Source organism: Penicillium robsamsonii (assembly GCF_028829455.1).
Source record: "Penicillium robsamsonii strain IBT 29466 chromosome Unknown utg000001l_segment0_segment0, whole genome shotgun sequence".
Lineage (NCBI taxonomy): Eukaryota > Fungi > Ascomycota > Eurotiomycetes > Eurotiales > Aspergillaceae > Penicillium > Penicillium robsamsonii.
Genome location: NW_026643219.1, coordinates 1999983 through 2015344, shown reverse-complemented (window position 1 = coordinate 2015344; position 15362 = coordinate 1999983). Strand labels below are relative to the sequence as shown.

Below are 15362 nucleotides of genomic sequence, written 5' to 3'. Positions count from 1 at the left end.
AACTCGGTGCCAATCTGTATACCGTGGGTCCCCGGGTCAAACGCCAATCCGAACAAAAAAAAAAAAAGAGAAGGGAAAAAAAAGGCAATAAGACATGACATGACAAGAAAGAACATGAATAAGAACTCCCCTGGTCTCGTGCTGTGGGATATAAGGCAAAACGTGGGCTGGATAGACCAACAAATATAAACGAAGAAATTAGATCTCCGTAGAGAAATAAGTGGCAGATGAATGGCAAAAGATAAGAACATGACCCTGGAGGCTAGCCAGGGGTTACCTTATATAAAAAGGACGGGGAAACAATGTCAATTGTTAGCGTCGCGAGTCAAGCCTTATACATATAAGGCTGTAATCATGACGCTACTGGATTGAAAAATATCGTAATAATCCCGATAGATTTGGCGGAAATTGGGAAAAGGACAAAATGCTCATCTAGGTGGTGTCACCCCCGTGGAATATGGAACAGGAGAAACGGTCGATGTGGGTGTCTTGCCCGCACTGCCCACCGGAGTCGGCATCGAGGATCGCCTGGATAGAACAGCTACCTTCTTCCGGACGGATGCAAGGCGGCCACGCATACTGGACACGACTGGATCAAGGTGTGAGTTTGGGGGAAGTTTGGTGGGTAGATTTAGGTAAGACTCACGTTTCATAACGACCTGCCGATCCTCCACCTGCAGCTCGTCTAGAATAACCTTGTCACCAGGTTGCGAACCGTTTTGCCGTTCGATATTGCTACCGGGCATGGACCGTGTTCCGTCATCCTCAAGCACAGCTTCGAGCATGCGAATCGCAGTGACATATGTAATTTCACAGTTGGCCAGATCTTCACCAGTCAATTCATTAATGGCAGCCGCCCGGCTCATCTCAAGTGCGCGGTCGTACATTAGCCTCTCTGCTGTCACGCCAGGGCTCACCACTACGTCGGCGGTGGAGCTTGAGCCGGTGGTGGAGCCAATGGAATGGTTATCTGGGTGGCTAGGATGATCTGGTGGCAATCGTCGCTGCCCTTCGATGAGCTTTAGGCGTACAAATTCGGCTTTTTCAATGACTTCATTGAACCGACTGCGCACCCATTGCACAACGTAGTTGATCCGGGTACCGGCAGCTGCGCTCATGCTGTCTTTGGTAGGAGAATCCCCGTATGCCTCTTCGCGGTTCTTGCGCGACCACCAAGCTCCAGCGATGTCCATTGATTTGGCAAGCAAAGACAAAGCCTTAACGTATAGTACCAAAGCTTCCTCGGACAACGTAACAATAGCATCGACTGTCAGGCCATCATCGGGATCGGCAGAGTCTGGTTCAATGTTTGTGTCCATAGCTCTCGCAGATGGGTCAGTTGGTGCTGAAGGTGCTAACGGGATAAGCTGCTTGTATTTCACCTCAGCAAACCCGAAAACAACGTCACTACGCGTAGCACATTCCTCAATTTCCTGGACTGCCCTGCAATCTTCGTCGACAGTTGCATTGGGTTTGGGACCATCCCCGGTGATCAAAAGGCTAGCATGTGCAGCAGGATAGGCGGGGAAAGGGTTGTAGGCTAGAGGAGGAGATCGCCCGCCTTTGGTGATGGCAAGTGGAGGAGAGAAGCCCATTCCGAACAGACGACCGCTAGCCATGTTGAGTGCTTTCGAGATGGCCGAGGTCGCTGACGTAGGACTTTGCCCATAACGTCGCTCGTAGGAATGTTGGCGCTGGTGTGTGGAATCTGCTCGCGAACGACCCGAAACAACCTGCATGGCTTTAGCCGCATTGGCATGTGGAGAAGATGGTGACACCGTAGGTAGACCCTGCGTTGTTGCCCGGCGGCTCCCGGCGCCAGTTTGTCCTGATCGAGAAAGCCCGCCTTGAAGGCGTGGGCTATGGGCTAGTTCATCCGCGAAGGCGTTGACCTCCACAGCTCGCTTTTCGACCACAACATAGTCTCTCTCAAACGCCACTTCCTGTGCAGCGCGATCTCGTGCCTCCTGGGCACGTACTGTTGACTCGCTTACTTTGGGAGATCCAGTGTAGGTATTTCGATTTCTCTGCCGATCCATAGCCGCGGTAGTTGCGTTACGATCGATGAGCTCCTGGCGTCCCGGAGCAGTAGCAAGACTGACAGGAGCAGGTCGTTGAGGGGGGTACCTCCCGGTTGTTGCTCTCTCGAAACGCTTGGGGCAGGCCGGTCAGCGCTTCCCACCCGGCGCATGTGCGTGGCAGTCGGTGGCGTTCCTGATTTTGGACGCGCTGCAATAGGTTTTTGACCGAGAGGATATGCAGGTTTGTCCTCAGGCCCGGTATCATAAGGAGATTCTTCGGTCTTTGCGACAAGCTGTCGCGGCCGGGGCCCTGGAGCGTCCTCCGCCACCAAGCCAGGAATCGGATCTTTTATCACATTGTTATTGAAGAATTCAGGGAAGTTTAATCGCTCGACTGGGTTCCGTTTCAGAAGACCTCGAATCAGCCTTTTGATGTCGTCTGAAGCGGGGTTATCTTCAGGAAATCGGATTCGGTCTTCTCCTTTCTCGATCTTTCGCAGCAACTCGACGTGATTTGTGGCCCGGAATGGGGGTCGGCCCACCACCATCTCGTAGAGCACAGTACCTACTGACCACAAGTCGGCCTTGGCATCATACTTCTCATAACGAAGAATCTCGGGCGCCATGTACAGTGGAGATCCACAAAGGGTCTCTGCTAGTGAAGTGGCAGGTAAAGATCGAGCGAAGCCGAAATCTGCGATTTTGAGCATGGGGAGTGACTCGAGCCCCGTCATGGGCTCGTAAGAATCATCGCTGCCTTTATAGGGAATTACCTGAGCAGCCCCATTCCGATACGACGAAGGTGAGGGGCATAGTAAAAGGTTCTGCGGTTTGATATCTCGATGAATGAGGTTTCGGTCACGAAGGAATTTCAGTGCGCTTGAAAGTTGTTTGAGGAAGTGCCGGGTAACCACCTCATTGAGCGAGGCGCCGGGTGGATTTGGATATTTGGCAATCATATCCCGGGTGTACTTATGTGATCCAAGAGTGTCTCGGCGCTTGATGAACAGCGAAAGATCCCCCAACGCACAGTATTCCATAACCAAGTGAATGTGAGATGTTGATTCATGGCAGTCGATTAGGGCCACGATATGTGGATGCTGGAGGCCCTTGAGGATGTCGATCTCGGACGAAAGGTTCTCCTTGAGCTTTTTGTTGAGCTTCGACAAGTTCACGGACTTGATTGCTACATAGGTTTTTGTTTTCTGTACGATAACAACTGATTAGCATGCATCACTCAGCATATGACGATAAGGCACGACTCACTGTATGAACACCTTGATAGACTGTCGCGAAGCTACCTCGCCCGATCTCATCGAGCCGCGTATAGCGACCGATGGACATTTCTGGACGAGAGGGCTCACGCGATCTCCTCGAATTATGGGTCGCCATAACGGCGGTGGGCACTCCAATGCCTGTCCTGTCTCTGGTAGACTCGCGCTGGGGTAAAGATCGAGTCACACCCCAGCAACCACAACTACCTCAGCAGCAATGGAAACGTTCGAGTCGAGAGGCCCATCAGGGGAGCTATGCAAAGGATGACGCTGCTCCCGGGAAGCCTGGAAGGGTCGAGGAACCACCGGAAGAATGGATCTGGGAAGGTACTGTAAAGGGGTGCCGTGGAAGGAGACCGGTGAACTCGGGTAGATTATAAGAGATGATGTCGTGTAAATGATGTACTTCAAGGGAGCAAACAAACGTTGATCCAAAACACTTAAAGCGGTGAGAGGTGTTGGATGCAGAATAGCTGAGGGGGGAAGGTTGGAGATTCGAGTATAATAGTGAACCGAAGATTTAAGGGGGCGAAATGACGGTTCTCATGAAAGAGCAAGATGATGTGATGGCGGACGCGGGAAGAGAACCCCAAGACCCAAGGATACTCCACGATTGGGGGGTGTGACCCAAACGATAACGAGTGACAGGCGGCGATGATCGCGTAAGGCGGTCAGAAGGGAGATCTGGAAAGATAAGATGAAAACAGTAGGAACCCTTAGAAATCTAAAGCAAGGGAGAGGTGATAGACAAATAATGGATGAAAAGGGATCAAAATTATGAGAAATTTAGGATACAACCCTTCTCTTCAAAACATCAACCCGCGAACAGAAGTCCAAATCAGAGAGAGATAGGTCATGTGCTTATCGATTAGATAAGGCCGAGATCGGCACAGATACCGAGATCTCCAGTATTCCCCGTTACAATAGGACACTTGTGAGGAATATACGTATTCTGTGGGGTATGACTCAATATATAGTGTCTAGGCTCTGTCAAGGCTCCTCTGTATATTTAATATTCCCACATCTGCCTGTACTTCCAAGTTGCAAGGTGACTGATCACAAAACCCTGATGAAACTGCCCAGGTGTATGATGACGGAAGCTTATCTGCAGCCTATGAGTCCCAGTCATGGCGCAGCGGTTGGTCGAATTGAGAGAAAAGGGGGGGAGCTAAGGCAAGGCAGATATGCAATAACGCGCCGCTAGTATAGGCATCCAAAAACGGTCTCTAGTTGAGTAGTCGAGGTCAATCTATACATCCTCAGGCTATGTACCCCACTATACTATACAAATACCGCAGGAATATGATAGGCAGATAATCACGCGCAAATCCCCGAGCAAAAAGAAAGGAAAAAGGGCAAGAAATGAAAAGCAAACAAGTCGCGCATGTATACACATCAACGTGGCAAATCAAACGCCAAGACCCCGCACCAGCAACCATAACACCACTGGCACCACGACGTTGTCATTACAGCCAGTGAGGATCGCTTCGGTGGCGCTCGTTCCGGCTGCCGCCAGAACCGCCTTGAGCAACGTCCAGGCCCAGAAGTGAGCGGAGAAAGCTGTCCCTTTGGTTGATTCGAGCCCAGACACGGGCCAACCACCGAGCACCAACCAGGCACGAACCGCGATCAGTCCGCAGGTCACAGCTACGACAAAAGCAATGCTGCCTTCAAGTGATTTGCCGCCACCCCAGAACCATTTAAGCCGACCGTACCGTCGGCCAACAAGGGATGCGGCCGCATCGCCCATACCAACACAAATTACTCCGCTAGCCATGCTCACATCTCGTGACGGGATTTCCCAACCAGCCCAGGGACCCAGGCCAGTGCGAGGAAGATCGGAAAGTGACAGCCAAAGGGGTATCGAACATCCAATTAACAAGAAGATGTGCGAGATGATGACCGGGCCACGGTGATCACGGCCGTCAACATACGGGGCCAAGAAATAGGTGAGTGGTCGCGAAATTGGGGGTAACTGAGACGCGCGGAACAAGTCCAATAGAAGGAAGATGGAGAGAACCAAGGCTAGCGCCATGGCGCAGAAGGCTGGATCCACAAATATAGCAGGAAGGAACATAAGCACCATCATGCCGTGGAAAATCTTGCGGCGCGTGTCAACCTCGGCAACAGAGGTGAGTTTAACGACAATAGCCAAGCCTGTCAGTAGGACCAATGCGCAGTAGCCACTGAGTAGTAGACGGGTGATGGCAGCCCCAAAGGTAACCTGGCGAATATGTTCCACCGATCCGAGGAAGCAGGACGCACTCATAATATCGGCATCAGGGCGAGGCGGCAGTTCAATCCAGTACTCAATGTTCAACATAAGGACCCAAAAACGAATTTTCGAGAAATTGCCCAACAAATAGCCTATAGCCCAACCAAACGGATCCTGGCCTTGTAATGCGCGCTCTGCCACGTACTTTCGGATAGGTCCAAGGATGATAATCAGGCACAATACATAGACGTAAAAAGCGTACAGCCATTTGCGGACCTGCGCCTGGGCTGAAGTGAGTGAGAGGAAGGAAGCCAGACCAGGACCCATCATTTTCTTGCGTCTACCACCAGGGGTAGTACGAACATATTCCTCTCGAACCACTTCATCGAATGTAGATATGGTATGGCGTCGCCGGTGCACATTGCGAACATGCTGCTCAAAGATCTCTTCCGTCGTGATCTTGTCAACTGCAGATGCTGGCTCTGCGGGTGGGTGGGAAGAGCGATTGTCCCGCATAGTCTTCGTTTTGCGCGGCCTTGAAAACGGGAACCCATTGGGCCCATCACTGTCCGACGAAGCATCATCTGATGGAACGTTCCCTGTTCTACTCAACTTCTCACAAAGTCGATGGTCCATCATGTTCAAGAATTTGCGGAAAAAGTGCGAGCCATGCGGGGCGCGGCGGAATTTCCAGCTAGGGATTCTGGCCAAAGAAACCTCCCAACGCAGGATATGTCGACAAGAAGCAAACAAACACATGCCTCCAAGCCATAACAAGGCTTTGAGTATCTCCATCTGGGGAGAGGCCGCAAACAAGTACAAGTTGATCAAAGCAGTTGTCAAAAGCTGCAGCTCAGCGGGAAGAATGCTGGTGGTCAACAAAAAGTCTAAAGTGGGTATCAACGCTTGATGCAAAGGGAAAAGAAGGATTAAAAATTCCGCGTCGAGCCCGCGAAGCGTCAATGGTTTGGGCACAGTGTGGTCCAAGGAGAAATACTCTGAAACGACAATTGGAATCATAGAAACCATCCAATGGAGGGTATTGAATCCGTTAGTCCGGTTCTGGAACGGTATAACGGGCGCCGGTAAAGAGGACAGGCTGAGTATGATATTAGGCATGATAAGTGGCGGAATATGGTTGGACAGCGACAACGAAACGAAGATGGGGATAAGAATCGGATAGAGAAGGGGAGCTGGGTCGAAACTGGAGGGTAATGAGAAGTATGTCCGTTTCGTAGACCAGACGCGCCAGATGCGCCAGCTTCGGCCCTGCGATGCACGAACAACGAGCGGGTAGGCGGCATAGAGACTCAAGACCACGAGGCCATGAGTGGCAATCTCTGCAAATCAATCAGCACAGTTCACTTTCTTGGTAGTAAGCCCAGTTTCCTACATACCCTTTCGCCATTCCCAAGCTAAAGAGCGCGCCCCGTCTTGGTACAAGACCACACCACCCACAGACAACAGAAGCACAGCCTCCATCAACCGCCGGAGGACCTCCACCCGTCTCTTGCGTCTAAACCGCAGTCTCTCCTCAAAAGCTTCTTCCTCGAGTTCCTCCTCCGAGCTCCGCCGCGATGGTCGCAACATAGGCCGCACAAATGACGGCCATGGTTGCATGCCAGGTAGCCAGGAATCGAGGTCAGTGGGAAAAACTCCGCCAGATCGTAGGCCTTTTCGAGGGATGGGTGGCGGGGCAGGCAATCCCCTTAAAACACCGTTGCTTTCATCGTCTGCCTCTGTGCCACTGTCGCTGGTTGTTCGCGAGGATCTGGAGTAGGAGGAGAGCGGGTGTGGACGGTCGCCGTGCTCGGAGGGGGTGCACGATCCTAGGCGCTGGCTTCTGTGATATGGATGGGGGGAGCGATTGAATAATCGGACGTCTTCGGCGAACGCTTCGGGCGTCAGAGGTATGCTACTGCGAGGCGTCGCTTCTTGTTCTTCTTTCCACGGCGAACTCATGGCGCCATGCTTATGTCGATGAGTACGTCATGTCGCGGTGGGATAATGCTGTACAGTGTATGGGAGGATAAGAGAACTCCCGGGAAGAAAGTAGAATACCTAACAATTTAGTCCCGTTTATGTTCGATGTCAAGAAATATTGAAAACGCGGTAGAGGGAGAATGACACTGTTGCTATCTTTCCTGAATGCGGAAGGGATTTTGCCCATCACATGCGAGCGGACAGTGCGCCGTACATCGATGTACAGAGCATGACATGGACAATCTACGACCTCTAACCTCTGATCTCTAAATATTATTTGATTTAATATTTGTTCGAATCCAGTTGCTTTATTCTTTGTTAAATGGGTCCTAACTAAGCTGCTGCAGGACCACACCTGCACTCAACCTTCGTCCTTCTCGTCCCCATACAGATCTGCATGGCACAACTTGTCCTGGCCACAAGGCTTCAGGCACCGCGTGTGTGATGTATAAAACAGCCTGAGACAGACTGGAATCTCGGCAGTGAGCCTCTTTCACTGATCTCAATATTTGCTTCAATGTATCGTCCGACGAACCCGCGTCGATCTCGATATTGGTATACTTGTAATGATTGTCCATGGTGGTGGAAGATGTTCCTCCTTTAATGTCCAGCTTGACTTGCTCACATCGGCCTCCCAGCCCTTGCCATTCAATATCACTTCCTCGTGGTAATTCATCCACTTGAACAGCCAAGAATGGCGGAATGCAAGTGTGAGACTCAACAAGAGCAGTGAACTTGGGCAAACTCGGCACAAGGGCATCGTTCAGCTCCTCTGCCTGGCGGCCATATTTGATATCCCACGCATCCAGCTGTGGCCCATCGTCATCATCCTCGTCTTCATTGTCAGGCAAAGCATGCATTCTTTCCCAGAGGCGCCATGCGACTTGCGCCTGGGTATTAGCGTGTTCTCCGCGAGCCAAGAAGGCCACCGCACCGAGCCACCAGTTTACCTGCATGGCTTCACCAATTCTCCAGAGATGCTGGAGGGAGAGTACAGCTCGAAGGCGGTAGTTTTCAAGCCACGAGCCTGGCCCCTCCATTTGCGCCAAGTCCATAGAAGCAGGATCTAATGGAATCTGGCCAGCAATGTACACGAGTTTGCTAGCGTTCCGCAGCGGAACTGACAACGCTTGGGAATATGGTCCAATATTTGCGGGGGCCCAGTACGACCTGGATTGAACATGCAGGCCCTGGCGCCGGTCCCTCGCACCCAGATCAACCACGAATGTGACCATCACCTTGACGTTGGACGGGAGTCGGTCTCCGCACGCCACTGTAACTCGTGCGGGAGGATTGGGTTTCTTGAATAGCGAGACATAGATATCATTCATTGATCCAAAGTCCGCCATTGAATTTAACAGCACCGTAGCGAAAACAATGTCGTCTGTTGATCGGGCACCCGACTTGGGGTGGGCAAAGGACTTGAGCACTTTCTCAACCTTATCTGAAATCGCTTTCATCTGCTCTCCTGCCCCAGGGCCAGCCTCGGGGGCAACAATATTCGAAATAGTCCACGTAGAACCAGACAGCCGATGCACTGGCTCACAGACAGGCCAATCTGGCGACCGAGCAGTACTCGTCATCGCGCGCCAGTTTGAATCATCAAATGACTCAGAAAGATCCAATGCAGATCCCAACACCCCTTCAAAGACGGCATCTAACAGTTCGGGCCTCCTAATATCACTCGGCGCAACCCCATCGCCAATCTCCCACGAACTCTTGGCCGTACACCTAGCACCTCTCAACCTAACAAACGCAACACCCCCTTCCCCAGTCTTCTCCTCCCGACTACCAACCTCAATCCTCTGCTTCCACAGGAAACCAGGCCCATCCAGCGCAAGCGTCTCATACTCCCCACCCTCGCCCAGCACCGCGCCACGGATATCTTCCGCAGCCGCAAACCGACTCATAGCCTTAACAAGACACCTTCGCATCATGCGTCCGCCACTCCCAGGACCAGACACATTCTCCCACAGGAAGCCCTCGTCCAAACCACCGGAGGCGACCTTGATAATACGAGCATCACATCTGGCGGCTGCCATATCCTCCAAGAGCCCCGCCTGACGTATTGCCAGAGTATCTGCCGATCTGGCAGCGGGTGCCGGGAGCGATGGATACATCCATAGCCAAGCGAGGGGTACGAGGCCCAGGCGGTTAGCGACATTCTCGATTCGCGTGCGCTGGTATGTAGAGAGGATGGCGCCTGCGGAGACAGCGTTTGCTTCTGGATGGGCTTGTTTTATGCGAGTAAGGAGCGGGACGAGAGATTCAGTCTCGTCTTTGTCGGTTGTTTTGGTTCCGTAGATGCGGGATGTATCGACTGCGCCGCCTGTGATGGGTTGACGGTAGAGGGGTATTTGGAGGGCTGTTTCGTAGAGAGGAATTATGCTGTGACCGATCGTTTGGTACATGAAGCTATCAATGTCTTCTTCTTCTTCTTCGGCATGTTCGGATTTTGGATTCCTAGTTTTCTGTGGTTCTGGGTAGAGGTTGGCTAACGCGACCACTTTGTGGCCGTTACGGATGCAGTGGAGGATCGAGTAGAGGGAATCTTTTCCACCGGAGATCAAGGCGATCACGTTGAGCCCTGGGGCTGAAGGTTGTGAAGACATGGCAACTGTATGCCCAGGTCTGGAGTCCAAGTTTTCGCAGATTTGGATGGGTGCGGGTTGATGGGGTGGGGGGGTACTTTTTGCTGTCCCCACCTTTGCCCGGGTGAGTTTATCGACAATCGATAGACCGATAAGATCAGCCCTGCCCAGAACAAAGGTCACGGGATATTGAAATATAAAGTCTATAGCTGTGTATCAAGTTGGAAGTGGTAAACCAAAAGCCCTAATTGTCCTCTACTTTTACGATGCTAAGGTTTACCAAGAACAAGAGTAGTAAGATTATGCTTGTAATTTGATGCATATAAAATCAACATCTAGAGATGTGACCTGTAACCAACACAGAGGGGCGATGCAATACAAAGGGTATGAAATGAGGGAAAATGGGGATCAATTAACTTATACACGAATGTGACCGGCACAAAGAAGCAGGTAAAAAGCCAAAAAAAAAAAGGGACCAAAAAATATTACATCGAATAGACAGAAAAAAAAAGCACGAACGAAACGGTAGAAGAAAAGAAAAAAAAGAGTAATAAAAGTCACAGAGAAGCGAACTAAACAGGGGGGTACACGAATGGAAAACCGAAAGGTTCAAAAGTGTGAGGCACATTGCTCACGCCGAATGTGCTGGTCCAGGAGAGATTGGAGAGAACAAACAAAAGAAAGGAAAGAAAAAAAAAAAAAAAAACAAGGTGACAAAGGAAATAATTCCACACCATCCCCAAGCACTGCCATAGACAGATGCCATTCGCTTTATAATTTTTGTTTTTTTTTCTCCCCGGACCCTTCTGCGCCCATGTGCCTTCACCAAAAGAACCATATTCGAGGTTATGCGAGTGTGTATGTGTCCCCGTGCGATGTGTCAAAACGCTGGAAAAAAAAAAAAAGGGAATCCCAAGTTGCTGTGCACCGATGATCCAGTTTCCCGACACCAGTATAAATGCCCGGACGCCAAACCCAAAGACCAATGTGATCGAGCTTCCAATGAAAGACTCCGACCGAAGAATGTATGTATTATATATGCAGTAGGAAGTCTCTTGGTCTCGTAAAAGAAAAAATCATGAAACGCAAAGTCCCTTAGGACAAGTCGCGCTTGCGCTTCTTCGCCGTTCGGCGATCCACAGAGGGAGCACTGGTGACTTCAGTCGACCGGGCAGCCTCGTACATAACTTGGCCAAGGGCACCGGCATCATGTTGATCATCGAATGAGACAGAACCGGCATCGCTTGCATCCAGGATGCCCATGACAATGGAGCCACCACCATGGGTGCGGGCGTGCTGAGCGAGGTTGTCACTGCGGGAGAACTTCTTGCCACACTCGTTACACTCGAAAGGCTTGTCTTGAGTGTGGAGAGAGCGGTAGTGGCGCTTGAGGTGTTCCTGGCGACGGAAGCGACGGGAGCACAGAGTGCAGACAAAGGTCTTAGAGGGATCCTCGGTCAGAGACTGCTTGCGACCCCGGCGGTTGACCGAGATGGGAGCAGACTCTGAGTCATCAACCGATCCGTCATCAGAGCAGCAGTCGCCAGAGGACTCGCAGGCGGCCAGCGCCTTTGCTTCAGCCTCTTCGTCGGCGGCGATCTTTCGGGACTTGCGGTTGCTACGCTTCTTGGTCTTGGGCTCCTCGATGGTTTCCTCCTCGCTTTCAATCTGAGGGTGGGCCGTCTGGGTCCACTCGAATGATGGCAAACCATTGGGCATGAAAGTCTCGGAGTCATCCGAGTCTTCGAGGCTGTGCTCACTCAAGAATCCATCATCCTCAACTGGGTAGGCGTGCATACGCTGGCGCTTGTCACCCATGTAGATGGCATTGGCGGCAGGGTGGAATTCCACTAGGCGGTTCAGCTCATCGTCAGAATCGAGGTCTGAGAAGCTGTCAAAAGTGGGAAGCGAGCTGAGAGGATCCTGGGTCGAGGAGCTGAAGGAAGGAGACGGGTTCTCGTTGACGGGGAGCGTCACAGACGCACTGCCAACAACGGCGCGAGGTTCCTCCTCCTCGCATGAGAGATTCGGTAGAGGAGGAAGATCCTGTGCGTGAACATTGACACACGGCTCCACAGTGAGCTGACGAGGATCACAGAAAGACTGGCTAGACCCAAGGGACTGGGAGGCGAGAATGTCGGTGGGCACGGGTGAGGGGGATGGGGAAAGCGAGGGGCAGGAAGTTGCAGACAGAAGGTCTGATGAATGGATGTGAGTGAGAGAAGGCGGGTGAATGAAGACTGCATCATAATTAGCCTTTCGCCCTTGCTTCCCAGTATCCACATTTCTTTATCAAAAGTGTGATCTATAAAAACTTACCAGGCGTCATCGGAGGCGACTCAGAGCGCGCCCACTCCGGGGTGGCTAGAATTTCCTGGTGAACATCGGTCTCGCATCCTTCCTTGACACCCTCCACCTTGTCGAAGGTGAAGAAAGTGTCATGAATCGGGGTTGGTAGCGCGCCATGGGCAGACGGGGGACTGCTGATGGTGCTTCCCGAGGCGGACAGAGGAGGAGTGGATGGGAACGAGTACAGGTCGTGACCGATAAAGCGAGTGTCCAAAGGCATCAAGGCGGGAGATCCCTGTTGCACAATGATTGTGGGCTTCATCTGCGAGGGTTGGGGAGAGACAATTGGCGTCAAGCTCATGGTAGCTCCCCGGAAGGCATTGGTGGTGGCCATCTGGTGCATGTTCATCATGGGCTGGGGAGAGTAGAGTGGTTGCTCATACTGCATTTGGTTGTAGTATGGAACGTCTGACTGGTAGTGACTTTGTCTCTGTGAGTCGTGGTAGTATGCGAATGGCTGTCCTTGAACCGAGGTCGGTGCCATGGTGTATGTTGAGTCCATTGCAAGTTGTGCTATACCAGTTAGAAAGGGATGTGTTGGTATAGAATAGATATGTAGATACCTGTATGAGAAATAAGAGTCCGATTGAAGTTCCCGTTGTAGATTAGTAGGATTATAGTTCGAGTCCGAATGAATGAATGGAGCAATTAGGTGTAATGAATGTGTTTCGAAAAAAGGAAGGACAGGTTCTGGAAACCGGGAGACAAGAAGGAGAGTGATATAGAAGGGAACCGAAACCCAAATAGTCAAAATAAGTCAAACAAAAAAGAGAGTGTGTGAGTATAAGAAAAATAGACAGCGGGGAAAATAAAACAAGAGAGAAAGATAGCAGGTTGCGGTGGATAAATGAGTGATCTACTACTATTTTCTACTTGCCGGGTCACTAGTTTAGGTGTGGGCCAGGAACCGGGTGCTTTTTTATTTTATTTTATTTTATTTTATTTGTCTCAAGAAATATAAAATATAATATAATTAATAGAACCCAGTCCGGGGCGGGATTGGGAAAGACACTGGTACATCAAGTGCTCAGTCCCGTCAGAAGAGACCAATCGCATTGATTGAGGAGTTTAGTGAGTGACCTAACTTTAGTGGAGACCTTAAATATTTATTTACCCAAAAGTACCATTCGGTTGGAGTATGTGGTAATATGAATTACGGACATTAACATTATACATAAATTTCCACAGCATCTACTCCATACAATATAACTAAAAATACAAGTTCTCTATTAAAGGCAAAAAATAATAAAAAATACCCTGAGACATCTAAAAATTGAGGTGTGGCCACGAGGTGCACGACCATTGGGCTATGTGATGGTGACAGCGACAATCACTTGCTCATTTAGTCCTTATCAACGCAATGTCGGACAAATAAGAAGGCTTTCACCCAGAAACTCTTCTTTTTTCGTTACTTTTTCGGGGACCAATAGCCCGGAAGTATTCAGGCCCACGCATCCCGTCTGGTACCGCACCCGGAGTACTACTTTTGGCTAAAAATTACCATACCTCTGTTCCAGACGGCATAGTGATCAACAGGTGGAAACTCGGCCAATCAGTTGCCCATTTGGGCTGCGCATCCTAAGTTGCTCAGGACTTGCCGATCAGACTATCAACGGTGGCGACCACCGTGCAACCTTCTGGCTTCACGTAAAACGGTCGGCATTGGCTGTTCAGTGCTTATGTGCATTAAGTCAATTTCATATGATTCAGCCCATACCTCGGTGATGACCGTAAAAAGAAAAACCATAAATTACCCTTAAGGTCCGTCAATTGGTCTCAAATTCATATTAAAGATCATCGTATGGAGTATAACGTTCGTAGTTCTCATAGTTTTCTAAAGTTCGCACATAGTTTGTTGCCACATGGGTCCTATATTGCAAGGTAAACAGCGTGTTTCTTCCCGGTCGCTGCAAGGGCCATGCCATGGCCCTTACAAACAAATCCCACATTGTACACGTCAATGGCATCAGATTTCAATATCTAGACATAAAAAAGAATTATATGCAAGCCCAAATAGGCTGTGAAATTCCAGTTCACCTGTACGGCCTACTGCAGGAACCAGCTGTGGGGGGCAATATCATACAAGTACACATAACACGCTTATTGGGTACTTGGCTCTCGGGAAAAGGCTCAGATGCAGCAGATGCAGTTGATGCAGTTGATGCAGTTTCCTTTGAAGCTCAAACCCCTCGAGGGTTTACCGGGTGGTGGTTCCGATTGCCCTAAGTCAATTGGAGTCATGTCCCCCAGACTATCTAAAATGATCGGGATAGGCTAATAATTGTGCTTATTTTGTCCCAAATTCCAGTATTGTTGGTGGTATGCTTCATGGTCTCACCTATGATGCATCTTATTGGGTCAAGGGTCTAGCCATGGTCGCTAAGTGATGTGTTCCGATTGCAGGGTGATGTGATAGCACTTTTTTTGGTCTCACTGACCTGACCTGTAGATCCGGGGGAAAGAGGGTGTGCTTAGTAGTTACGTGTCAGCGATAAAATATACCGTCATTATTCCTTATTACTATTACTTGCAAAACATGTATCTGTGATCCATCTCATCCCCCAAGGTACATTGGAAGCACAAGCAGATGCATAATCCGACATATCGACTAACACAGCCCAATGACATACAGCAAGTGGCCGTGGACGCAAGGTCCAGTTCTATTCTTACCAGGTCGTGCTCAACATTAGAAATGGGCTATCCACCAAAACCATGCAAATCTTCCAAATTTTCTCTTCCAAATCTTTTCAAATCTTGAACGGTCCCTTTTTTGCCCTCGAGTCCAGACCAGAAAAAAGTAATATCCCGGTACGCAATGATGTCGGGGACCCGGAGCATCTCAATGCGTAATTGGCCGCTTCTAAAGATAGTGTCTCTCTCTAATTGGCTACTAATCCGCTCGTAGGCAAAGCGTCAGCGCCAGCGGGGA

The 15362-nt window shown here is 50.3% G+C and overlaps 4 protein-coding genes across 4 annotated transcripts; all 4 read right to left on the bottom strand.

Annotated features, from left to right (window-relative positions):
• Positions 1-428: 428 nt before the first annotated feature.
• atg1 (serine/threonine protein kinase ATG1) lies at positions 429-3413 on the bottom strand (the record flags this gene model as incomplete). The annotated part of the gene is made up of 3 exons (XM_057225071.1): positions 429-2072; positions 2153-3226; positions 3288-3413. The coding sequence occupies 3 exons, from the start codon at positions 3411-3413 to the stop codon at positions 429-431; spliced, it is 2844 nt and encodes a 947-aa protein (XP_057089087.1).
• A 1290-nt stretch (positions 3414-4703) lies between these two features.
• N7447_000794 (putative phosphatidate cytidylyltransferase) lies at positions 4704-7472 on the bottom strand (the record flags this gene model as incomplete). The annotated part of the gene is made up of 2 exons (XM_057225070.1): positions 4704-6850; positions 6908-7472. 2 exons carry the CDS (start codon positions 7470-7472, stop codon positions 4704-4706), a joined length of 2712 nt encoding a protein of 903 aa, XP_057089086.1.
• Positions 7473-7822: 350 nt separating this feature from the next.
• Positions 7823-10105, bottom strand: N7447_000793 (diphthine--ammonia ligase family protein; the record flags this gene model as incomplete). The annotated part of the gene is made up of 1 exon (XM_057225069.1): positions 7823-10105. One exon carries the CDS (start codon positions 10103-10105, stop codon positions 7823-7825), a length of 2283 nt encoding a protein of 760 aa, XP_057089085.1.
• Positions 10106-11179: 1074 nt separating this feature from the next.
• sebA (putative C2H2 transcription factor (Seb1)) lies at positions 11180-12935 on the bottom strand (the record flags this gene model as incomplete). The annotated part of the gene is made up of 2 exons (XM_057225068.1): positions 11180-12324; positions 12404-12935. The coding sequence occupies 2 exons, from the start codon at positions 12933-12935 to the stop codon at positions 11180-11182; spliced, it is 1677 nt and encodes a 558-aa protein (XP_057089084.1).
• Positions 12936-15362: the final 2427 nt, after the last annotated feature.